General features: G+C 39.8%; 1 protein-coding gene across 1 annotated transcript in view; it reads left to right on the forward strand.

The window, feature by feature from the left end:
* Olfr687 (olfactory receptor 687) overlaps positions 1-18,661 on the forward strand; it is a 48,745-nt gene extending 30,084 nt beyond the window's left edge. Inside the window, exon 2 of the mRNA XM_011241955.3 lies at positions 17,685-18,661. Coding sequence (XP_011240257.2) covers positions 17,685-18,661 — 977 coding nt within the window. The remainder of the gene's footprint in view (positions 1-17,684) is intronic.
* The last annotated feature ends 7,547 nt before the right edge of the window (positions 18,662-26,208 follow it).

A 26,208-nucleotide genomic window follows, 5' to 3' on the forward strand; every position in this document is an offset into this window, starting at 1 on the left:
ATATGTTTAGCAAATTGTATCTTATATCTTGGGTATCCTAGGTTTGGGGCTAATATCCACTTATCAGTGAGTACATATTGTGTGAGTTCCTTTGTGAATGTGTTACCTCACTCAGGATGATGCCCTCCAGGTCCATCCATTTGGCTAGGAATTTCATAAATTCATTCTTTTTAATAGCTGAGTAGTACTCCATTGTGTAGATGTACCACATTTTCTGTATCCATTCCTCTGTTGAGGGGCATCTGGGTTCTTTCCAGCTTCTGGCTATTATAAATAAGGCTGCTATGAACATAGTGGAGCATGTTTCTTTCTTACTAGTTGGAAAATCTTCTGGATATATGCCCAGGAGAGGTATTGCTGGATCCTCCGGTAGTACTATGTCCAATTTTCTGAGGAACTGCCAGACTGATTTCCAGAGTGGTTGTACAAGCCTGCAATCCCACCAACAATGGAGGAGTGTTCCTCTTTCTCCACATCCACGCCAGCATCTGCTGTCACCTGAATTTTTGATCTTAGCCATTCTGACTGGTGTGAGGTGGAATCTCAGGGTTGTTTTGATTTGCATTTCCCTGATGATTAAGGATGTTGAACATTTTTTCAGGTGCTTCTCTGCCATTCGGTATTCCTCAGGTGAGAATTCTTTGTTCAGTTCTGAGCCCCATTTTTAATGGGGTTATTTGATTTTCTGGAGTCCACCTTCTTGAGTTCTTTATATATGTTGGATATTAGTCCCCTATCTGATTTAGGATACGTAAAGATCCTTTCCCAATCTGTTGGTGGTCTTTTTGTCTTATTGACGGTGTCTTTTGCCTTGCAGAAACTTTGGAGTTTCATTAGGTCCCATTTGTCAATTCTCGATCTTACAGCACAAGCCATTGCTGTTCTGTTCAGGAATTTTTCCCCTGTGCCCATATCTTCAAGGCTTTCCCCCACTTTCTCCTCTATAAGTTTCAGTGTCTCTGGTTTTATGTGAAGTTCCTTGATCCACTTAGATTTGACTTTAGTACAAGGAGATAAGTATGGATCGATTCGCATTCTTCTACACGATAACAACCAGTTGTGCCAGCACCAATTGTTGAAAATGCTGTCTTTCTTCCACTGGATGGTTTTAGCTCCCTTGTGGAAGATCAAGTGACCATAGGTGTGTGGGTTCATTTCTGGGTCTTCAATTCTATTCCATTGGTCTACTTGTCTGTCTCTATACCAGTACCATACAGTTTTTATCACAATTGCTCTGTAGTAAAGCTTTAGGCCTGGCATGGTGATTCCACCAGAAGTTCTTTTATCCTTGAGAAGACTTTTTGCTATCCTAGGTTTTTTGTTATTCCAGACGAATTTGCAAATTGCTCCTTCCAATTCGTTGAAGAATTGAGTTGGAATTTTGATGGGGATTGCATTGAATCTGTAGATTGCTTTTGGCAAGATAGCCATTTTTACAATGTTGATCCTGCCAATCCATGAGCATGGGAGATCTTTCCATCTTCTGAGACCTTCTTTAATTTCTTTCTTCAGAGATTTGAAGTTTTAATCATACAGATCTTTCACTTCCTTAGTTAGAGTCACGCCAAGATACTTTATATTATTTGTGACTATTGAGAAGGGTGTTGTTTCCCTAATTTCTTTCTCAGCCTGTTTATTCTTTGTATAGAGAAAGGCCATTGACTTGTTTGAGTTTATTTTATATCCAGCTACTTCACTGAAGCTGTTTATCAGGTTTAGGAGTTCTCTGGTAGAATTTTTAGGGTCACTTATATATACTATCATATCATCTGCAAAAAGTGATATTTTGACTTCCTCTTTTCCAATTTGTATCCCCTTGATCTCCTTTTGTTGTCGAATTGCTCTGGCTAATACTTCAAGTACTATGTTGAAAAGGTAGAAAGAAAGTGGGCAGCCTTGTCTAGTCCCTGATTTTAGTGGGATTGCTTCCAGCTTCTCTCCATTTACTTTGATGTTGGCTACTCGTTTGCTGTAGATTGCTTTTATCATGTTTAGGTATGGGCCTTGAATTCCTGATCTTTCCAAAACTTTTATCATGAATGGGTGTTGGATCTTGTCAAATGTTTTTTCTGCATCTAACGAGATGATCATGTGGTTTTTGTCTTTGAGTTTGTTTATATAATGGATTACATTGATGGATTTTCATTTATTAAGCCATCCCTGCATCCCTGGAATAAAACCTACTTGGTCAGGATGGATGATTGCTTTAATATGTTCTTGGATTCGGTTAGCAAGAATTTTATTGAGGATTTTTGCATCGATATTCATAAGAGAATTTGGTCTGAAGTTCTCTATCTTTGTTGGATCTTTCTGTGGTTTAGGTATCAGAGTAATAGTGGCTTCATAAAATGAGTTGGGTAGAGTACCTTCTACTCCTATCTTGTGAAAAAGTTTGTGCAGAACTGGAATTAGATCTTCTTTGAAGGTGTGATAGAACTTTCCACTAAACCCGTCTGGTCCTGGGCTTTTTTTGGCTGGGAGACTATTAATAACTGCTTCTATTTCTTTAGGGGATATGGGACTGTTTAGATGGTCAACTTGATCCTGATTCAACTTTGGTACCTGGTATCTATCCAGAAATTTGTCCATTTCGTCCAGGTTTTCCAGTTTTGTTGAGTATAGCCTTTTGTAGAAGGATCTGATGGTGTTTTGGATTTCTTCAGGATCTGTTGTTATGCCTCCCTTTTCATTTCTGATTTTGTTAATTAGGATTTTGTCCCTGTGCCCTTTAGTGAGTCTAGCTAAGGGTTTATCTATCTTGTTGATTTTCTCAAAGAACCAACTCCTCCTTTGGTTAATTCTTTGAATAGTTCTTCTTGTTTCCACTTGGTTGATTTCACCCCTGAGTTTGATTATTTCCTGCCGTCTACTCCTCTTGGGTGAATTTGCTTCAATTTTTTCTAGGGCTTTTAGATGTGTTGTCAAGCTGCTAGTATGTGCTCTCTCCCGTTTCTTCTTGGAGGCACTCAGAGCTATGAGTTTCCCTCTTAGAAATGCTTTCATTGTGTCCCATAGGTTTGGGTACGTTGTGGCTTCATTTTCATTAAACTCTAAAAAGTCTTTAATTTCTTTCTTTATTCCTTCCTTGACCAAGGTATCATTGAGAAGAGTGTTATTCAGTTTCCACGTGAATGTTGGCTTTCCATTATTTATGTTGTTATTGAAGATCAGTCTTAGGCCATGGTGGTCTGATAGGATACATGGGACAATTTCAATATTTTTGTATCTGTTGAGGCCTGTTTTGTGGCCAATTATATGGTCAATTTTGGAGAAGGTTTCGTGAGGTGCTGAGAAGAAGGTATATCCTTTTGTTTTAGGATAAAATGTTCTGTAGATATCTGTCAGGTCCATTTGTTTCATAATTTCTGTTAGTTTCACTGTGTCCCTGTTTAGTTTCTGTTTCCACGATCTGTCCATTTAAGAAAGTGGTGTGTTGAAGTCTCCCACTATTATTGTGTGAGGTGCAATGTGTGCTTTGAGCTTTACTAAAGTGTCTTTAATGAATGTGGCTGCCCTTGCATTTGGTGCGTAGATATTCAGAATTGAGAGTTCCTCTTGGAGGATTTTACCTTTGATGAGTATGAAGTGTCCCTCCTTGTCTTTTTTGATAACTTTGGGTTGGAAGTCGATTTTATCCGATATTAAAATGGCTACTCCAGCTTGTTTCTTCAGTCCATTTGCTTGGAAAATTGTTTTCCAGCCTTTCACTCTGAGGTAGTGTCTGTCTTTTTCCCTGAGATGGGTTTCCTGTAAGCAGCAGAATGTTGGGTCCTGTTTGTGTAGCCAGTCTGTTAGTCTATGTCTTTTTATTGGGGAATTGAGTGCATTGATATAAAGAGATATTAAGGAAAAGTAATTGTTGCTTCCTATTATTTTTGTTGTTAGAGTTGGCATTCTGTTCTTGTGGCTGTCTTCTTTTTGGTTTGTTGAGGGATTACTTTCTTGCTTGTTCTAGGGCGTGATTTCCGTCCTTGTATTGCTTCTTTTCTGTTATTATCCTTTGAAGGGCTGGATTCGTGGAAAGATATTGTGTGAATTTGGTTTTGTCGTGGAATACTTTGGTTTCTCCATCTATGGTAATTGAGAGTTTGGCCGGGTATAGTAGCCTGGGCTGGCATTTGTGTTCTCTTAGTGTCTGTATAACATCTGTCCAGGCTCTTCTGGCTTTCATAGTCTCTGGTGAAAAGTCTGGTGTAATTCTGATAGGCCTTCCTTTATATGTTACTTGACCTTTCTCCCTTACTGCTTTTAATATTCTATCTTTATTTAGTGCATTTGATGTTCTGATTATTATGTGTCGGGAGGAATTTCTTTTCTGGTCCAGTCTATTTGGAGTTCTGTAGGCTTCTTGTATGATCATGGGCATCTCTTTCTTTATGTTTGGGAAGTTTTCTTCTATTATTTTGTTGAAGATATTAGCTGGCCCTTTAAGTTGAAAATCTTCATTCTCATCAATTCCTATTATCCGTAGGTTTGATCTTCTCATTGTGTCCTGGATTTCCTGGATGTTTTGAGTTAGGATCCTTTTGCATTTTGTATTTTCTTTGACTGTTGTGTCGATGTTCTCTATGGAATCTTCTGCACCTGAGATTCTCTCTTCCATTTCTTGTATTCTGTTGCTGATGCTCGCATCTATGGTTCCAGATCTCTTTCCTAGGGTTTCTATCTCCAGCGTTGCCTCGCTTTGGGTTTTCTTTATTGTGTCTATTTCCCTTTTTAGTTCTAGTATGGTTTTGTTCATTTCCATTACCTGTTTGGATGTGTTTTCCTGTTTTTCTTTAAGGACTTCTACCTGTTTGGCTGTGTTTTCCTGCTTTTCTTTAAGGGCCTATAACTCTTTAGCAGTGCTCTCCTGTAATTCTTTAAGTGACTTATGAAAGTCCTTCTTGATGTCCTCTATCATCATCATGAGAAATGTTTTTAAATCTGGGTCTAGGTTTTCGGTTGTGTTGGGGTGCCCAGGACTAGGTGGGGTGGGAGTGCTGCGTTCTGATGATGGTGAGTGGTCTTGATTTCTGTTAGTAGGATTCTTATGTTTGCCTTTTGTCATCTGGTAATCTCTGAAGCTAGCTGTTATAGTTGTCTCTGGTAAGAACTTGTTCTTCAGGTGACTCTGTTAGCCTCTATAAGCAGACCTGGGAGGCTAGCTCTCTCCTTAGTTTCAGTGGGCAGAGTATTCTCTGCAGGCAAGCTCTCTCCTTCAGGGAAGGTACCCAGATATTTGGTGTTCAAACCGGACTCCTGGCAGAAGTTGTGTTCCACTCGCTAGAGGTCTTAGGATCCCGTGTGGAATCCTGTGTGGGCCCTTGAAGGTGTCAGGCGACTCCGCTGGCAAGGTACCTCGGTGCTCGAGTGGAGTGGGAGGGACTTGTGCCCCAGGTCAGGCCCGGGTAGTCTGCTTCCCTATTTACTGCAGTCTCAGGTTCCCAGAGACTGGATTGGGGCAGGTGCTGTGTTCCACTCACCAGAGGTCTTAGGATCCCGTGGGGAGTCCTGTGTGGGCCTTGCGGGTGTTGGGCAAGACTCTGCTGGCAAGGTAGCCCAGGGCTGGAGTGGAGCGGAAGGGGCTTGTGCCCCAGATCAGGCCCTGGTAGCCTGCTTCCCTATGTAAGGCAGTCTCAGGTTCCGGGCGATTGGATTGGGGCAGGCGCTGTGTTCCACTCACCAGAGGTCTTAGGATCCCGTGGGGAATCCTGTGTGGTCCTTGCGGGTGTCAGGCGACTCTGCTGGCAAGGTAGCCTGGGGCTCGAGTGGAGGGAAGGGGCTTGTACCCCAGATCAGGCCCGGGTAGCCTGCTTCCCTATGTACTGCAGTCTCAGGTTCCGCGGGATTGGATTGGGGCAGGCGCTGTGTTCCACTCACCAGAGGTCTTAGGATCCCGTGGGAAGTCCTGTGTGGGCCCTTGTGGGTGTTGGGCAAGACTCTGCTGGCCAAAAATTTTTTTAAAAAGGAGGAAAGTCCATGTTGGCTTAAAATCAACATCTGGGTTGGCACAAAAATCTGCTGGTGACAGAGAAGGACTTACTGGGAATTACTGTATTTTATTGTAGTCCTTTTTCACTCTGTCTCTTCTGCACTTGGGAATTAACTGGTAAATGTCATGTCATTGCTCTGATTTGGAAGGTTTGCTTTCACTTTTCACAGTTTTACAAAGATACATAGAGAACCCCTTATTTTTTTAAGCTGGATTTTAAATCATATCAGATATTAAGCCTAGTTTGGCCATAATATTTTTCATCATTATACCATGAAAGCAATCCTTTTTCAGAACTCTTTTATCAACATTTCTAAGAACTCAAGCTTTCAAGAACTATGGTTACAGTTTTAATTTTGCTTTGACTTTGACATGGAAACCAATTTTTGTCATCCTGTGTTTCAAGATTAAATGCTTTCATGATGTTTATAACATTAAGATGACGGGATAAGGGAGACAGTATAAAGCAAAAATAAAGATGCTGTTTTCTTGAAAAAAAAAAGATAATGGATTTAATTGTGATATTTTATACGTAGACATTATTGTGTTTTATTTACTTCCCTATCCCATCCTCTTCCCTCTCTCTGATCCTCCTGCCCCATAGCTTCCTCTCTAACTCATGTCACATATGCAGAGACACATGTATTGAAATATAGATTCCTCATATGACATTAAACAAGCAATGCTTTGTCTCCTCCCCTTCTGACCATATCCCCTCATGTCCACCTCTTTCCTTCCCTTGGGCCCTTTATCTACCTCCTATTCAAAATGTTTACTCTCTTTTGGGTTTTTGTTGTTGTTGTTGTTATTGTTTGTTTGTTTCTGTTCTTTTTTTTTAACAGAGTCTCTGCACTCAGTTCAGGGTAGGAGAGGAGGCAAGAACAAGCATGGACTTGAAGTTGTTTAATGGATATGTGTGATCCTGAGGGAACCTGCAGACCAGTCTATGCCTGGGAACACAGTAGGTCATCAGATTGCCATTTGTCCCTTCTGTGTTTTGGAATTTGGGGAGGTAAATTTTCCTTTCCATCTGACAATCAGCAATGGATATTTTGGGGTGGTAAAGCAATGATTCTTCTTCATTTTTTTTTTAATGAACTGTTTTCTTTTTTGTTTGTTTGGTTTATTTATTTATTTATAAAAGTTTATTTACATTTCAAGTGTTATCCCCCCGGTTTCCCACTCCTGGAACCCCCCTGTCTTATTACCCCTTCCCATGCTTCTATGAGGGGGTTCCTCCACCCACCCACCTACTCCTGCCTCCCCACCCTCTATTTCCAATTTGTATCCCTTTGACATCCTTTTGTTGCTTAATTGCTCAAGATAAAACTTCAAGTACTATATTGAATAGATAGGGATAGAGTGGGCAGACTTGTCTAGTCCCTGATTTTAGTGGGATAGCTTCCAGCTTCTCACCATTTACTTTGATGTTGGCTACTGGTTTGCTGTATATTGCTTTTACTAGGATTAGGTATGTGCCTTGAATTTCTGATCGTTCCAAGACTTTTATCATGAATGGGTGTTGGATTTTGTCAAATGTTTTCTCAGCATCTAATGAAATGATCATGTGTTTTTTTTGTCTTTGAGTTTGTTTATATAGTGGATTACATTGATGGATTTCCATATATTGAACCATCCCTCCATCCCTGAGATGAAGCTTACTTGATCATAGTAAATGATCGTTTTGATGTGTTCAGGAACTTAGTTGGCAAGAATTTTATTGAGTATTTTTGCATCAATGTTCACAGGGGAGATTGGTCTGAATTTCTCTTTCTTTATTGGGACTTTGTCGGGTTTAGGTATAAGCGTAATTGTGGCTTCATAGAACGAATTGGGTAGTGTTCCTTCTGTTTCTGTTTTGTGGAATAGTTTGAAGAGTATTGGTATTAGGTCTTCTTTAAAGGTCTAATAGAATGTTTTATCTGGTTCTGGGCTATTTTTGGTTGGAAGACTATTAATGACTGCCTCTATTTCTTTAGGGAATATGGGACAGTTTAGATGGTTTATCTGAACCTATTTTAAATTTGACATGTGATATATGTCTAGAAAATTGTCCATTTCATCCATATTTTCCAATTTTGTTGAGTATAAGCTTTTGTAGTAGGATCTGATAATTTTTTTTTAATTTCCACGGTTTCTGTTTTTAAGCCTCCTTTTTCATTTCTGATTTTATTAATGTGGATACTGTCTCTGTGCCCTATGGTTAGTCTGGCTAAGGGTTGATCTATCTTATTGATTTTCTCAAAGAACCAGCTCCTGGTTTTGTTGATTCTTTGTATAGTTCTTTTAGTTTCTACTTGGCTGATTTTTCAGCCCTGAGTTTGATTATTTCCTGCTGTATACTCCTCTTGAGTGGATTTGCTTCTTCTTGTTCTAAAGCTTTGAGGTGTGCTGTCAAGCTGCTAGTGTAAGCTCTCTTCAGTTTCTTTTTGGAAGCACTTAGAGCTATGAATTTTCTTCTTACCACTGCTCTTATTGTGTTTCAGAAGTTTTAGTATGATGTGTCTTCATTTCCATTAAATTCTAAAAAGGCTTTAATTTCTTTATTTCTTTGTGGACCGAGTTATCACTGAGTAAAGCAGTGTTCAACTTCTATGTGTATGTTGAACTTTCTGTTTTTGTTGCTATTTAAGACCAGCCTTAGTTTTATGGTGATCTGATAAAGTGTATGGGATTATTTCAATCTTCTTGGATCTTTTGAGGCCTGTTTTGTGACCAATTATATGGTCAGTTTTGGAGAAGGTGCCATGAGGTGCAGAGATGAAAGTATATTCTTTCGCTTTAGGATAAAATGTTCTATAAATATCTGTTAAAACCATTTGGTTCATAACTTGTGTTAGGTTCACTGTATCTCTGTTTAGTTTGTGTTTCTATGATCTGTCCATTGCTGAAAGTGGGGTGTTGAAGTCTCTCACCATTATAGTGTGGGGTGTGATGTGTGTTTTGAGCTTTAGTAAAGATTCTTTAATAAATTTGGGTGCCCTTGCATCTGGAGCATAGATGTTGAGAATTGAGAGTTAATCTTGGTAGATATTTCCTTTGACCAGTATAAAGTGTTCTTCCTTATCTTTTTTTGATAACTTTTGGTTGAGAGTTAATTTTATTCGATATTAGAATTGCTCTTTCAGCTTGTGTCTTGGGACCATTTGTTTGGAAAATTGTTTTCCAACCTTTTACTCTGAGGTAGTGTCTGCCTTTGTCACTGTCATTTCCTGTATGCAGCAAAATTCTGGTTCCTGTTTATGTATACAGTCTGTTAGTCTATGTCTTTTCAGGGAATTGAGTCTATTCATGTTAAGAGATTAAGGAAAAGTGATTGTTACTTCCTGTTATTTTTGTTCTTAGAGGCGGAATTATGTTTATGTGGCTATATTCGTTTAGATTTGTTGAAAGATTACTCTCTTGCTTTTTCTAGGGTTTAGTTTCCCTTTTCAATCTATTATCCTTTGTAGGGCTAAATTTATGGAAAGAGATTGTATAAATTTGGTTTTGTCGTAGAATATCTTGTTTTCTCCATTTATGGTAATTGAGAATTTTGCTGGGTATAGTAGCCTAGGCTGGCATTTGTGTTCTCTTAGGGTCTGAATGAGTTCTGTCCAGCATCTTCTCGCTTTCATAGACTGTTGAGAAATCTGGCGTAATTCTGATAGGTTTGCCTTTATATATTACTTAGCCTTTTTCCCTTACTGCTTTAATATTCTTTCTTTGTTTAGTACATTTGGTATTTTGATTATTATGTGACAGGAGAAATTTCTTTTCTGGTCCAGTCTATTTGGAGTTCTGTAGGCCTCTTATATGTTCATGGGCATCTCTTTCTTTAGGCTAGGGAACTTTTCTTCTATAATTTTGTAGAAGATATTTAGTAGCTCTTTAAGTTGGGAATCTTCACTCCCATCTGTATCTATTATTCTTAGGATTGATCTTCTCATTGTGTCCTTGATTTCCTGGATGTTTTGCGTTAGGAGCTTTTTCCATTTAGTATTTTCTTTGACTGTTGTGTCAGTGTTTTCTATGGTATCTTCTGCCCCTGAGATTCTTTCTTTTATCTTTTGTATTCTGTTGCTGATGCTTGCATCTATGACTTCTGATCTCTTTCCCATGTTTTCTATCTCCAGGATTGTCTCCATAGTGATTTCTTTATTGTTTCTATTTCAATTTTTAGATCCTGGATGGTTTTCTTCAATTCCTTCACCTGTTTGTTTGTGGTTTTCTGTAATTCTTTAAGGGGTTTTTACGTTTTCCTTTTCAAGGGCGTTTACCTGTTTACCTGTGTTCTTTTGTATTTCTTTAAGGGATTTATTTATGTCCTTCTTAAAGTCCTCTATCATTATCATGAGATGTGATTTTAAATCAGTCTTGCTTTTCTGATGTGTTGGGATATCCAGATCTCACTGTGGTGGGAGAACATGGTTCTGACTATGCCAAGTAGCCCTGTTTTCTGTTGCTTATTTCTTGCCCTTGCCTTTTGCCATCTTATTATCTCTGGTGTTAACTGCTCTTGCTGTCTCTGGCTGTGGTTTGTCCTTTCTGCAAGCCTCTATGTCAGTACTCCTGGAATACCAGTTCTCTCTGGAAGGAATTTGGGCATGAAGAGCTGTGGTTATCTGATATAGGGCTAATATCCAATATATACAAAGAACTCAAGAAGGTAGACTCCAGAAAACCAAATAACCCTATTAATAAATGGGGTATAGAGCAAAACAAAGAGTTCTCAACTGAGAAATACCAAATGGCTGAAAAGCACCTAAAAAAAAATATTCAACATCTTTAGTCATCAGGGAAATGGAAATAAAAACAACCCTTAGATTCCACCTCACACCACATCAAAAATTCAGGTAACAGCAGATGCTGGCAAGGATGTGGAAGAAGAGGAACACTCCTTTATTACTGGTGGGATTGCAAGCTAGTACAACCACTCTGGAAATCAATTTGGCAGTTCCTCAGAAGATTGGACTACCAGAAGATCCAGCAATACCACTCTTGGCATATACCCAGAAGATGCTCCAACATGTAATAAGGACACATGCTCCATTATATTCGTGGCAGCCTTATTTATAATAGCCAGAAGCTGGAAAGAACTCAGATGTCCCTCAACAGAGTAATGGAAACAGAAAATGTGATACATTTGCACAATGGAGTATTATGCATCTATTAAAAACAATGAATTTGTGAAATTCTTAGACAAATAGATGGATCTGGAGGATGTCATCCTGAGTGAGTTAACCCAATCACAAAAGAACACACATGATATGCACTCACTGATAAGTAGATATTAGCCCAGAAGCTTGGAATACCCAAGATATAATTCACAAAACACATGAAACTCAAGAAGAAGGAAGAACCAAGTATGGATACTTCCGTCCTTCTTAGAAGGGGGAACAAAATACCCATGGAAGGAGTTACAGAGACAAATTGTGGAGCAGAGACTACAGAAATGACCATGTAGGGTAGTCTCTGGGGATCCAACCTATAAACAACCAACAAAACTAGACACTGTTGTGGATGCCAACAAGAGCTTGTTGACAGCAGCCTGATGTAGCTGCCTCCCTAGAGACTCTGCCAGTGACTGACAAATACAGAAGTGGATGCTTGCAGCCATCTATTGGAGGAGCACAGGGTCCCCAATGAAGGAGCTAGAGAACAGACCCAAGGAGCTGAAGGACTTTGCAGGCCCATAGGAGGAACAGAATATGAATTAAGCAGTCCCCTACCCCCAGAGCTCCCTGAGACTAAACCACCAACCAAAGAAAATACATGGTGGGACTCATAGCTCTATCTGCATATGTAGCAGAGAATGGCCTGGTCGGTCATCAATGGGAGGGGAGGCCCTTGGTCCTGTGAAGGTTATATTCCCCAGTATAGTGGACTACCAGGGCCAGGAAGCAGAAGTTGGTATGTTGGTGAGCAGGGGGAGGGGAGAAAGGGGGAGGGGCTTTCAGAGGGGAAACTAGGAAAGTGGGTAACATTTGAAATGTAAATAAAGAAAATATCTAATTAAGAATAAATAAATAAATAAATAAATAAATAAATAAATAAATAAAAATAAATGGAAGAAGAAGAGCTGTGGTTCAGGACCAGTTCTGGGGTATAGACAGAAACCAGAAGGATCCTGTCCTCAGCTGTTCCTTGGTTCCTGTGTCCTTTTCACTCTGGAAGTGTTCCTCTTGGGCCAGGAATTTGAACAGAAGTGGTGGTCTTCTCAGGTGTGTCAGCTTTTCTGGGAGTCCAGCTGTCTCCTGTTCATATTTGTGTATGTAGCACTGTGGCACAAGATCGACTCCAGATGGAAACTGGAAGGCTATTGTCCTAGGCCACTCCTCCATTTCTGTGTCCTGAGGGTTACAGGAGGGTCCCTCTGAGCAGCGTTGGTGGTTTTACCTGTGTTCACAGGCTTGTCCACACTCTTGGGAGGCTAGCTTTCTTCTCGGTGCTATTTGGATATGGAGCCCTGTGGCAGAGGATCAGATCTGGGTCAGATGGAAACCAAAACAATGATTGTTTTTTATTAATAATTAATTAATTAATTTTTCTTTTTTATTATTTTTCTTTTTTATTAGATATTTTATTTATTTATATTTCAAATGTTATCCCCTTTCCTAGTTTCCCCTCTGAAAATCCCCTATCCTCTCCCTCTCCTCCTGCTCCCCAACCCACCTACTCCTACTTCCTGGCCCTAGCATTCCCCTATACTGGGGCATAGAGCCTTCACAGGACCAAGGGCCTTTCCTCCCATTGATGACTGACTAGGCCATCCTCAGCTATATATGCACCTAGAACCATGAGTCCCTCCCTGTGTTTTCTTTGATTGGTGGTTTAGTCCCAGGGAGCTCTGGGGTACTGCTTAGTTCACATTGTTGATCCTCCTATGGGGCTGCAAACCCCTTCAGCTCCTTGGGTACTTTCTCTAGCTCCTTCATTGAGACCCTGTGCTCCATCCGATGGATAAATGTGAGCATCCACTTCTGTATTAGTCAGGTACTGGCAGAGCCTCTCAGGAGACAGCTACATCAGGCTCCTATCAGCAAGCTCTTGTTGGCATCTGCAATAGTGTCTGGGTTTGGTGGCTGTTTATGAGATGGATCCCTAGGTAGGGCAGTTTCTGGATGATTATTCCTTCAGTCTCTGCTCCAAACTTTGTCTCTGTAACTCCTTCCATGGATATTTTGTTCCCCCTTCTAAGAAGGATTGAAGTATCCACACTTTGGTCTTCCTTCTTGAGTTTCAAGTGTTTTGCAAATTGTATCTTGGGTATTCCAAGCTTTTGGGCTAATATCCACTTATCAGTGAGTACATATCATGTGTGTTTTTTGTGATTGGGTTACCTCACTTAGAAAGAGATGCCCATGAACATACAAGAAACCTATAGAACTCCATCTCCTTATGGCCCTTTCCCAGTGAATGAGACCATAGGGTTGACCGTACACAGCCTGAGAAGAGCCATCAGGGGCCCAGCCAGGAACACCCAGCATTGTTTAACAGGGTGGCCACTTAACACTTTAACAGTGATCACGAACCACTTGGGTGCAGCGTGATCCTGGGGCCAGGTGGCCTTAGCTAAAGGCCAAGGGCTCCATTTGTGGTTCTATTGGCATTTGTGTAAAAACAATAGGATGTGTTGAAGAACTGTTAGTTTTTCAAGACATTACCTCAAGAGCCAGCCTGTAATTCTTGAGTAAGAAGAGTCATGGTTTAAGGGCATTGTATAAAGAAACATTGTTTATGTTAGCATTCTGTCTAAGCTCTGCCCCACAGTTACCTGGCAACAGCCATGTAGGCCTGACCCTATAAAAGGGGCTGCTTGCCCACTCCTCCCTCTCTTGTTCCTCTCTTGCTCTCTTGCTCTTTCCCTGTTCCTCTTTCCCTCTCTCTCTGCATTCCCTTCCCCCCTCTTTCTCCAAGTGCTCATGGCCAACCTCTACTCTACTCCCACCCCTCCTTCTCTCTACCTTTCTCTGCCTCTACTGCCCTCTCAACTCCCCTCCCCATGCCCTGAATAAACTCTTCTATACTATACCTTTGTGTGGCTGGTCCCTCAGTGGGAAGGGATGCCTCCGCATGGGCCCACTGAGGAACCCCCTTCCCCATACCTGACGTACCCCCCCCTTCATCTTTTTATAAACACATCAGTTTATGTTTACTGTTTGTCCCTTTTTGAGCAGAACAATAAAAGGGACTACATCTTTTTTTTTGTTTTAGAAATTGTCTTTTGAGACAGTGTTTCATGTAGTCAAATCTGGCCTCAAGCACCATACAGTGAAGATAACTTTGAACTGTTGACCTTCTGGCCTCTCCTCACAAGTACTGGGATTGCAGGTGAGCACTAAATAGCATGACTAAGAGATCAACTCTTTACCAAGGGGATTACTGAATGTGTTTGAAAATGACGGCCACACTCCCAGACTGGGGAAGAGCTGCTGGGGCTCCCATGGAAGATGTGGCTTTTATCTCACTGCCAGTGACACACACTGGACTCTGCCTCAAAGCCCATCTCATGTGCTACAGTGTGCTCTGAGTCTGTGTAAAGTCAGATGATGTTCACCTTCCCTCAGCATCCAAGAGTTCGATGAAGGAGTAATCTAGGAAGATAATTCAGTTTGTCCCGCTTTGCACAAGATCACATGACCAAAAAAGAAAAAAAAGTCAAGCTTTACTTTAAAGTGTTTTTCTACTTACCAGTTCATACAACAGCTGGAACAGAAAAATTACAACAAAGGATCACCCGTCAGGGCAGGGATAATGATGAACTTAACGTTTTCAATCTCCCTATAACTGCGAGAGAGATTGATGAGACTGGAGTAGATTAATGCCCTGGGGAATCCGGAATGAAAAGTAGTCTCTTAGGCTGCTCCTGGGACCGGAGCTACTTGCCAGAAAGCACTTCAGTCTTATTCCCATGACAACCCCGGGAAGCATTGAGCTCTTGAGAATAGAGTAAGGAGGGCCCAAGAATCATCATCTCAGAAACAGCCAACTTGGGGAGTTATACTAAACCCTCAGGTGTGAGGAATAAGAGAAGGGATGTGTTCGGGATGGTGGGCTGAGCACAGGTACAGTAGCATGGGAAGCAGAGGTTGCTGCAGGGCCCTGTAACAGGAGCCTCGTCACACACTCCTGAAGAGGTAAGCAAGCCCGCAGGTTCAGAGGGGAAAGGACAGAGTCCCTGCCTTATAATCCAGTCCTGATCCCTGAGTGCTGAGGCAGCAGAGTCCCTACCCTGTAGTTCAGTCCTAGTCTCTGACTACACACCTCATCACTGGCTGCCACAACTGGTTTTCTTTTTCCTTTCCTTTTCTTTCCTTTCCTTTTAAATCCTGTCTTTATCTTTTCTTTTGTTTTTAAAATCCATTATCTTCAATACTTGACATCTCTCAGCAATTCACTTAGATAAGGACTGGGTACTGTAATCAGGAAACAAAAGAGAAATGATGCTTAAGTCTAGACTGAGCAGTGAGTGACAGACAAGGTGACCTGTAGTAAAGTCTATATACAGTTTGCCCAAACAATAACAATAAATTCCAAAGATTATTGTTTTATATTTGATAAAAAATACATAATGTCAAAGACAGATTGTTTTAATTTGTATTAAATGTAAATCATAATGAATTCCAATGAACATAAATTAAAAGCGTTATTTACATGTGCTCATGGCATTGTTTTACATGGATATTCTGTCCAGGAACTGGTAATCATTTCTTTGAAACAGGAAGCAAGAATAAAGGGAAACAGATATTTGGGAAAAGGAAAAATACTGTTTTATGCAATTTTTGTTTCATCTAGAAAAGAAATATTTTAGAAACAGTACCAATAAGAAATTGTAGAAGTTAATAATACTTTAGAAAAATGGTTGATATATCAACCAAGCAGCATACACCAGCTGATATGAGGCCCCCGACACACATACAGCAGAGGACTGCCTGGTCTGGCCTCAGTGAGAGCAGATGCACCTAACCCTCAGAAACTTGAGGGAGGCCTGGTGGGATGAAGTGGGGGGTGGGTACATTCTCTTGGAGACAGGAGTGGAAGGAAGTATGGGATAGGGAACAGTCAAGGGGCAGACCAGGAGGGGGATGAAGTCTGTACTATAAAAAATGATTAAAGAATAAAAAAAAATTAAAGAAAAGAAAAAAGAAAAATGGTTGATATAAAAAATAATAAAATTAAAAATATAAGGTATTTTATCCAGCAGTAATTGTTTACTTGATACAATACAAAATGAAGACACTCACAGAGCTTTTAAAAGGAGCACAAGGTGAGTTGGGCATTATAGCACAATCCTGTAATCCCAGCCCTTGAAATGAAGAGGCAGGAGGATCAAGAGTTTCAAGTCATCTTTGGTTACAGAGTCAGTTTGAGGCCAGATTGGATTGTCTGAGACTCTACCTCAAGAAGTAAACAAATAAATAGAATATAGAAGCAGCAACAATTGTTAAAGCTAATGTACACAAAAGGAAATAACAAAAATGAGAATAATAAAATCAGCTCAACAGATGATCATATGCTTAAGTACATTATATGGAGAAATAATCATATTTGGTTAAAAGATCTCAAGATATTAATAATTATAAGAACATCATAACACAACATCCTGAAGCTTTATTTTTTATTTCTTATGTATAAGTGTGAGTATGTATATGAGCTCATATGTGTGGGATGTTCTAGAGGCCAGGAAAAGGTGTCCAATCCGCTAGAGCTGGAATTACAGATCTTCCTGAGCCCCCTGACTTAAGTAACTACTGAGAATTCAACTCCAGTCCTAAAAAGCAACAAGCACTCTTACTCACAGAGATGTCTCTCCAACTACGCAGTGCAAATTTCTAAAATCAATGAAAAAAGATGTAAATAATAGAAGAAATGGTCCATGTTTGTGAGTGAAAGACTTGATGCAAAAGTGCCTCATTTTTTCCACAATTTCATCTGTATATAGCTGCAAAATAAAATGTGCTGTGATGTTCTTATACTTATTAATATCTTGAGATCTTTTAAGAAAATGTGATTATTTTATAAATTTACACAGAATCTTTAAAGTTAACCTACAAAATGAGTGCATGAATGGGAATTCATATTGAAAGAAACAGAGAAAGGGATGAAAGTTAATGTGTATAAAATTAATGGTCTTTATACAAAAATAATCAGAAATATAAACAGTAGATACCCATAACAGAATTGTGCTGTATGTGTCCGTGTGCACACAAGTGTGCCTACTTGTGTATTCAGTATATGACAAAAGAGGTATAATAATCATTTGATGAGAAAGTAAAACCTATGGTTGATTATTCAAAACAAATATGTTTATGTACCTCTCATTAATAAAAAAAATCAATTTCATGTAAACTAGTTATACTATAAACCAAACACACAACCATTAAGAACTAATAGTAATTGAAAACTCAATATTGATAAAATTTTCTCATCATTGATTCTATACCTTACTTGTTTTAATAATGCAATAAATAAGTTTTAAATATATATGATTAAGTAGATATTTCACGGCCTGTAAAGACCGCCATAAAGAAATTGAGGAAAAGAGAGCAAAAGCAATCAAAGTTTGAGTTTTTTGTTCCTATCTGGATTTTTTTCTAAAAGTCTTATTGAGAATTCAGTATGTACAAAAGACCACAAGATTATGGATGAGACCTATATCAATATATTAAGCCTAGATAAAAATAAATATTTTTTATTTTTCCTCGATTTACAGGTAGATGCTGAGAAGAAAACATCCATGAACTGGATACTAAGCGTGCAACTAACAGCTCAGAGTTCCAAGTCTCTGAGTTCATTCTGCTGGGATTCCCAGGCATTCATGAATTCCAGATCTGGCTGTCCTTGCCTATGGCTCTGCTTTACATTGTAGCTCTTGGTGCTAATCTCCTTATCTTGATCACCATCTACCTTGAGCCTACCCTGCATCAGCCAATGTATCAGTTTCTTGGGATCTTGGCTGCAGTAGATATTGGCTTGGCTACCACCAGCATGCCCAAAATACTGGCCATCTTGTGGTTTGATGCCAAGACCATCAGCCTCCCTGAGTGTTTTGCTCAGATCTATGCTATCCACACTTTTATGTGCATGGAGTCAGGCGTCTTCCTATGCATGGCAATAGATAGATATGTAGCCATTTGTTATCCCCTCCAATATCCTTCCATAGTCACTGAAGCTTTTGTAATCAAGGCCACACTGTCCATGCTGCTCAGGAATGGCCTGTTAACCATCCCAGTGCCTGTACTAGCTGCCCAGAGACAATACTGCTCCAGGAATGAAATAGATCACTGCCTTTGCTCTAACTTGGGGGTCATTAGTCTGGCCTGTGATGATATCACTGTTAACAGATTCTACCAGTTGGCATTGGCCTGGCTTGTGGTAGGAAGTGACATGATTCTGGTCTATGCTTCTTACGCTTTGATTATTCGCTCAGTGCTGAGGCTGAACTCCACTGAGGCAGCATCTAAGGCCCTCAGCACCTGCAGCTCCCACCTCATCCTCATTATGTTTTACTACACAGCTATTGTTATAGTATCTGTTACTCACCTAGCAGGAAGAAGGGTTCCCCTCATCCCTGTTCTCCTCAATGTGATGCATATTGTCATCCCTCCATCCCTTAACCCCATGGTATATGCCCTTAGGACACAGGAGCTGAAGGTGGGCTTCCGGAAGGTTTTTGAGTCATTATGTGTCCAGAAAGTAAACTGACTACATGTGAACAAACTCTACAGTCAATATTGCAAGAAAAAGCAACTATAAAATTTACCCTCAAAATACAGTTTTTAAATTTGATCTCTCCCCATTTACAAGGCATCCACTCAAGGTCATCTACTTTGAATAGAACACTCCATATGTAAATAGAGTCTCCAAGCTTTTGAGAGATTTTCCTTCTCACTTCCTGTGATAGCCTATGATGCAAGTACTGTTCTTTGTAAGTTCTGCAGACAGGAAAAATGAATTGGGAAACTTCAAAGGTTGACTAGCAAGTTGAAACCTGAGGTTTTTACTCAGATAGTGTCCAGAGTCTCTGCTCTTAACCCTTCTGCTCCAGTCACTTTATTATTTCTTCTAAATTAAGTTAAGATAGTAAAACAAGGTAAGATTGTATATACTCATTTTTAGTAAAGTACCATACAGAGCATGGTTGTATAGGTGAATGGCAGCAATGGAATAATCAATTCTACAACCATCATGAAGAGGAAGATGGGAGTTAGAGAGATGACTCGGTAGTTTTAAGCACTTGTTGCTCTTGTAGAGGACCAGGATTTGATTTACAGCACCCACATAGTGGCTCACAGCTGTGTTTAATTCCAGTTCCAGGAGATCTGATACCCTCTTCTTGAATCTTGGACCATTCACTTGGTACCCAGAAGTATATACAGACAAAACACTCATATACACAATATAGTAAAATAAAATAATTTTGAAATATTAAGAAGAAGAAGAAGAAGAAGAAGAAGAAGAAGAAGAAGAAGAAGAAGAGGAGGAGGAGGAGGAGGAGGAGGAGGAGGAGGAGGAGGAGGAGGAGGAGGAGGAGGAGGAGGAGGAGAAGAAGAAGAAGAAGAAGAAGAGGAGGAGGAGGAGGAGGAGGAGGAGGAGGAGGAGGAGGAGGAGGAGGAGGAAGATGTTCATGACTGCCACTTGACTGAGGAACAGAAGGAGATCATGTCCAGTCAATCAATCAGGAATATGAATATACAGATCATACAACTCAGGTATAATTACATGCACTCAGAGGTACTTTGGAGAAACCATTTGAACAGTGTGCAACAGCCATGTTTAATCACATGACAAACACAGGGACCATGAAACCCTTCCAAAGAGTAAAATGACTTATCAAGGAAAATATCACTGTCTAAGTACACACAGGATACAAAAAACAACAACATGCCCAGGGCCATGCAAAAGGATCAACAAGTGGCTTTAAAACTCAAGTGCTTAGTTATACTTTGTTAATGTATAAAAAGCTGCTAAGTTATGAATATATGTGGGTTGGGGGAATAATTTGTTTTCTTTACCTGTACTACACAAAGTTACTTCTCATAATAATATTGAAAAACATATTGTTTTTTCACAACCATTCAATAGAAGAAAACTAAAACATAATTACATTAGAATTTTATACTGCTTGAAAGATTTTTTTGGTATATATATGTTATGGAAGAAAGAATAAAGTTTGAGGATTAGAACATCCATCAACTACTACGTGCGAATAAGGTTTGTGTGAGTATAGGGTTGAAGCATTGTTTCTTCCTCCCATCGTCTATGTGTATGTATGTGTAATGTTTGTGTGAATGAGAGGTAGAACATTGTTCTTTTCCCCATCAATTATGTGTGTGTATGTATGTATGTGTGTGTATGTATGTATAGCTTGTCTGGGTGCAAGTTGAAGCTTGCTCCATACACCAATCATATGTATATATGTATATAAGTATGTATGTATGTATGTATATATGTATGTATGTATGTATGTATGCATGCATGTATGTATGATGTATGTGTGTATGTATGTATGTATGTATGTATGTATGTATGTATGCATGTATGGTTTTGTATGAAATGTTTGAAGCCTGCTTACTGGAGCTTTCCTTTAACCATTCTATGTGTGAATATGGATATGTGTGCCTTTTTTTCATCCATTCTGTGTGTGTGTGTGTGTGTGTGTGTGTGTGTGTGTGTGTGTGTGAAATTTCTCTCTTTCTTGACAGCCTCTAGGAGTTAAAGAGTTCATAGGTTTTCTGCTGGCCAAGGGAGTACCAACCCCAGTAAATTAAGCTTTGTTCCTCCAGAAAAACGTCTGTTGGGTAATTTTGTTAATTGCTGTCTGCCTTTGACATTAGCCCTTGTAGGTATCTGAATACACAACTGTCATCAGCTCTAAGAACTGACCACCAAGGGCTGCCCACCTCAGTTTAACCATGACATGCATGCAAAGACAGTCATCAGTAAAAAAGTAACAAGATGTTCTGCAAGGCAAGCCTATAGTGTAGAGAAAACAGAAGGATTTTTCCATATATATGCATATATGTGTGTGTGTGTGTGTGTAAATGTTATATATATTGCATATATATTTCTTCTCTTATACAATATTACTTCTTGAGCTCATCCTCCCCTCCCTCAACTCCTTCCAGTCCTCCCTACATCTCCACTCTCCAGATCCACTGCCCCTCCATTTCCCTTCAGAAAAGAGCAAAATGCAGAAGTTTCTGTGATTGTTCACCTTCAAAATAGAAAAATATTCCTGTGAAAAACTGATTTTTCTCTTTCTTTTGAGACAATTAAATGGTTCAATTTCTACAGTGTCATCTGTCAAATATGACAACATAGCAGCATAAATATTTAGAGAGTAACCTTTAGAAGCATAAAAATCTAGACGTAACCATGGTCTCTGGTCCCAGATGGCAGGTTCATCAATTCTCGAGGAAAACAAAGAAACCAGCAGCAATTCCCCATCACTGTAAACTATAGTATTGTTAAATTCTCTGCAAGAACTCACTCTGTTGTGCCAGGAAGCATTTGTGATCCCCAGAAGACCACCAAGGAGCCATTACCAATGTAATCAAATTAGAGTCTCTTTATTATAAGCTTGTGTTTGGGCTCTCCTCCCACCCAACCCTGACACAGCAGAATGGGAAGGGAAGGCAGAGCAGCCTCAAATCATCAGCAGGACAAGGTTTTATAGAAAATGAAAATATTGGGTGGGGAGGTGTCTATTCTAGCAAACACCTAACAGAATGTCTATTCTAAGCTGGCATTAGGGTGCTCTGAAGCAAGATCTTGTACAATCACAAACAGTCTGAAAGTACATCTGAAATGATCAGACTAATCTTTGATTAACTGTTGCTAGGAAGTAGCTAGGGAGTAACTCTGGGCAAGGACAAGCTGTGTGATCATTACTGGTTCTTGGGTGTAGCTTGAGTTCTGCTGCAAGTCAAGTTCTCAGGTTTCTTTTTTTTTTTTTTCTTTGAGATAGAGGCTGGTGCCAAGGTGGAGTAGGTTTGGCTTCTCAATTCCTTGCTACTGACTAGTAAGAGTTAGACAGGGCTTATTTTGTTCAGTTCACAAACTCATGAATAAATGCTGTGGAACTCTACAAAGAGTAAAGAAAAGTATTAAAAATAAAACATTCAACTTGACTTGAACTTCTCTAGTGAAATATAAAAGTCCTATGGAGTCTTATAGTTCACTGGCATCATGAAGAACAATAGAAATTCTATAGGAAAAGGATGCTTGGCTAGAATAGAGAAATAATAGACTAAATTTGTTTGTTACCTGGTTAAATATACAAGTATGGATAACAAAGATTAAATATTGGCTCAGGACAATGTGTGTACAATAGATTTTCCAACACAATACCATAGTATTATGATATACTCTGGGAAAAAAAGACAACTGTGCCAGTAATTTGGAAGCCATCAGTTAAACTATTGAGTCTCAAGCAGTTGAATCCTCTTTCCTTTGGAAGAGTCAGTTAGGTGGCATGGACATCCTCTGTGAATAAGGCAAAACTTGACCCTGTGAGTTTATTTAACATTCTCCAATCATACTAAGACTCTGTTAGTGATGACCAATCATTGCTAACCTGGATCTATTGCTTTCATGTCTGTGGCAAGGCAGAAGTATCAGAGTAGAAATGTGTGTTTAAGAAAATTTATCATTTCATGGCCCTCAGAGAGCAGAGAGAATAGGAGAGGTTCATAGACAAGACCCTTCAAGTCCACACTCCTAATAGCCTATGTCTTTTAATTAGGTACCACTTCCTAAAAGCTCATGTGCCTATAAATTCATCAATATATTAATGTGCTGATGATGTTAGTGCTTTCATAATCTAATTAATAAACAGGATCTCCTGAAACTGAAAAGCTTCCATAAGGCAAAGCACACCATCAATAGGACAAAGCAGGAGCCCACAGAATAGAAGAAGATCTTCTCTAACCCCACACCTGATATAGAGGTAATACTAATTTCAAAAGTATATAAAGAACTCAAGAAACTAGACATCAACAAACTAAATAATCCAATTTGAAAAATTGTACACTGATCTAAACAGAGAAATCTCAACAGCAGAATCTCAAATGACTGAGAAACACTTAAAGCAGTGTTCAACATCCTTAGCCAACAGACACATGCAAATCTATCAGAATGGTTAAAATCAAAAACACAAGTGAACGCTCATGCTGGTGAGGATGTGGAGCAAGAGGAGCACCCCTCCATTTCTGGGGGATATGCAAACTTGTACAGCTACTTTGGAAATCAATATGTTGGTTTCTCAGAAAATTGGGAATCAATCTACCCTAAGACCCAGCTATATCACCACTCTTAGGCATATATACAAAGGACACTCCACCATACCACAAGGACACTTGCTCAACTGTGTTCTTAGCAGCTTTATTCAATAGTCAGGAACTGGAAACAACCTAGATGTCCCTCAACAGAAGAATGGGTAAAGAAAATGTGATACATTTTCACAATAGAGTGTTACTTGGCTGTTACAAACAATGACACTATGAAGTTTGCAGGCAAACTAGGGCTAATGCAGACTCAGAAAAATAAACATGGCATGTACTCACTTATAAGTAGATATTAGCTGTAAAGTTAAAGATAATTGTGCCTGGGTTAAAACAGGCATCTTGTGTGGGTGCAGGGTGAGGTATGGGTGGGTACTGAGGGAACAGGATGGATCAAGTGAAGGGGAGGATTGAAAAAGAGAATACTGGGAGAGACAACTGGAATTGGTGGGTGTGGGTCATCTCTGGGTCAAGCTAGAAACCTAGAGCAATAGAAATGCCCAAGAACCTGAGGGTGGCCTAGCTAAGACTCCTAGCGATGGGGGATACAAAACCTGAACTGGCCATTTCCTGTAACAAGGCAAGACTTCCAGTGAAGGAATTGGGACACAAACCCAGCAACAAAATTTCTGTCCTATAATTTTTGTCCTGACTAAAAGATACATTGGGGTATAGGTGGCACAGAAATTGTGGGGTTAGTCAACCAATTACTAGTCCAGCCTAAGGCCCATGCATGAGAGGGAGCCCACCACTGACACTGTCTGGAGGCTAGGACCCAGAGGCTAGATAACCCAAAACCTAGGATTAAACTAATTCCTAATTATACTCTGCTATACTCATAGATTGGTGCCTAGACCCACTGTTATCAGAGAAGCTTCATCCACAATTGCTGGAAACAGATACAGAGACTAACAGCCAAATGTTAAGTGGAGCTCAGCAAGGTCTGTGAAAAGAAGGAAAGATTGTAGGACCCATAGGGGTCAAGACTCCACAAGAAATCCCACAGAATCAGCCAGTCTGGGCTCATAAGGGCTCACAGAGACTGAACTGCCAACTAGGGAGCCAACATGGGACTAACCTAGGTCCTCTGCATATATGTTATAGTTATGTGGCTTAGCTGTCTCATAAGTCTCTCAACAGTAGAAGCAAGGGCTGTCTCTGACTCTTTGCTACTTTAAGGACTTTTTCCTCCTACTTCGTTTCCTCAGCTAGCTTCCATACAAGAGGAATTGCTTAGTCCTACTTCAACTTGATATGGCATCATTGCTGATATCTTTCAGGAGTCATGTAGGAAAGACTGAAGGCATGAAGGGGACTTTCCTGGAAATGACAGCATCATTTTGCATGGATGCAATGGATAATTCAGAATTGCAAGGGTTTCAGATCTCATTGATTTTTGCAGATTAAATATACCTTCCCTGCCCTTATAAAATTAGTCTAATGATCACTGGGAATTAACCCACAATATTGGGCAGATTTTCTTTAGATCAATGAAGATGTACTGTTTTGTAGCGATGCTATAGATGATTTCTTAATTCTTAATGATGATTCTATAAGAATTCTTAATGTTATACTAGTAATTATTAAGCCCTTTATAGTAGGACTGTAATAAACCCCCTCTGTGATATGAATACTGCAATTAGAACTCTTCTTGTCTTCACGTGTCACTGACCAAATCAAAATCAGACAGGAGCCTAGCATGCCTTTCATCTAAGAGGCTCCACCCAGCAGCTGACTGAGACAAATGCAGTTACTAAGCCCAAACATTGGACAGAGGTCACAGACCCCTATAGACTAGTTAAGGGAAGTAATTGTGGGAACTGAAGGGGATTGCAACCCCATAGGAAAACCAATAGCATCAACTAACCTGGATCCCTGGGAGCTCCCAAAGACGGTGCCCCTCTACCAAAGAGCATATACAAGCTGTTTCAAGGCACAGCTGCACAGCCCTTATGCAGAAAAGAACTGCCTTGTCTGGTCCCAGTGGGAAAGAATGTGCCTAATCCTAAAGAGACTTGATGTCCCAGGGTGGAGAGATACTGGGGGGGGGGGGGAAGTTGGGAGGACTGCCCTTTCAGAGGCAAAGGGAAGGGGTATTGGGGAAGAGCTCTGCAAGGGGGAACCAGGATGGAGGCAACATTTGAGATAGAAAGAAAGAAAGAAAGAAAGAAAGAAAGAAAGAAAGAAAGAAAGAAAGAAAGAAAGAAAGAAAGAAAGAAAGAAAGAAAGAAAACTATTTTGGAGCTATATATGTGCTCAGAAAAAAAAATCCCCCCAGAAACACACATACACACACACACACACACACACACACACACACACACACACACACACACACATTCTAGGCTGCTATTGATATTTGCATGTTTTCCACTGGCATAAATACTAATTGAAAACCAGAATATGTACCTATCCTAACCAGAAACAGTACCTATCAGCACCTGCTTGGGTACAATATAATCCACTAGCTAGCTCCACAATAGTCTGGACAGAAGGCTACAGTAGCCTTGCATCTCTCACTGTCACTGCTAATCGTCACATCAACTTTGAACTTAAGAAGGAAGCAGCCAAGAATTGCATCTGCTAGACAGGGGCATCACTAAAGCAGCTTCCTGACTACTCATCTCTGAAACCCTGGAAGATTCCCCCAGGAAGTAGGCTAGAACATTAACTTGTTGATTCTGGTGTACCTCTGAATTTAGCAGTATTCTGATGAGCATCAGCAAGAACCTCCCCAAGGTCATGCGAATCTGTTATAGTAACTCTGACCTACTGGGGTTCATTTTGTTATTCTGTCACTCAACATTCATTTCAGACAGCATCACTTTTGACCCAAGCATATGTCTAATTCCATCGCATTACACTCTTGTCACTTAATTCCACTAATAGCATAAAGAAATTGAGTACATTTTAAAAATCTATTTTTATTTGTGTATGAAGGTTTTGCCTATACAACACTTAAGTATA

Source organism: Mus musculus, chromosome 7, assembly GCF_000001635.26.
Source record: "Mus musculus strain C57BL/6J chromosome 7, GRCm38.p6 C57BL/6J".
Taxonomy (NCBI): Eukaryota; Metazoa; Chordata; class Mammalia; order Rodentia; family Muridae; genus Mus; species Mus musculus.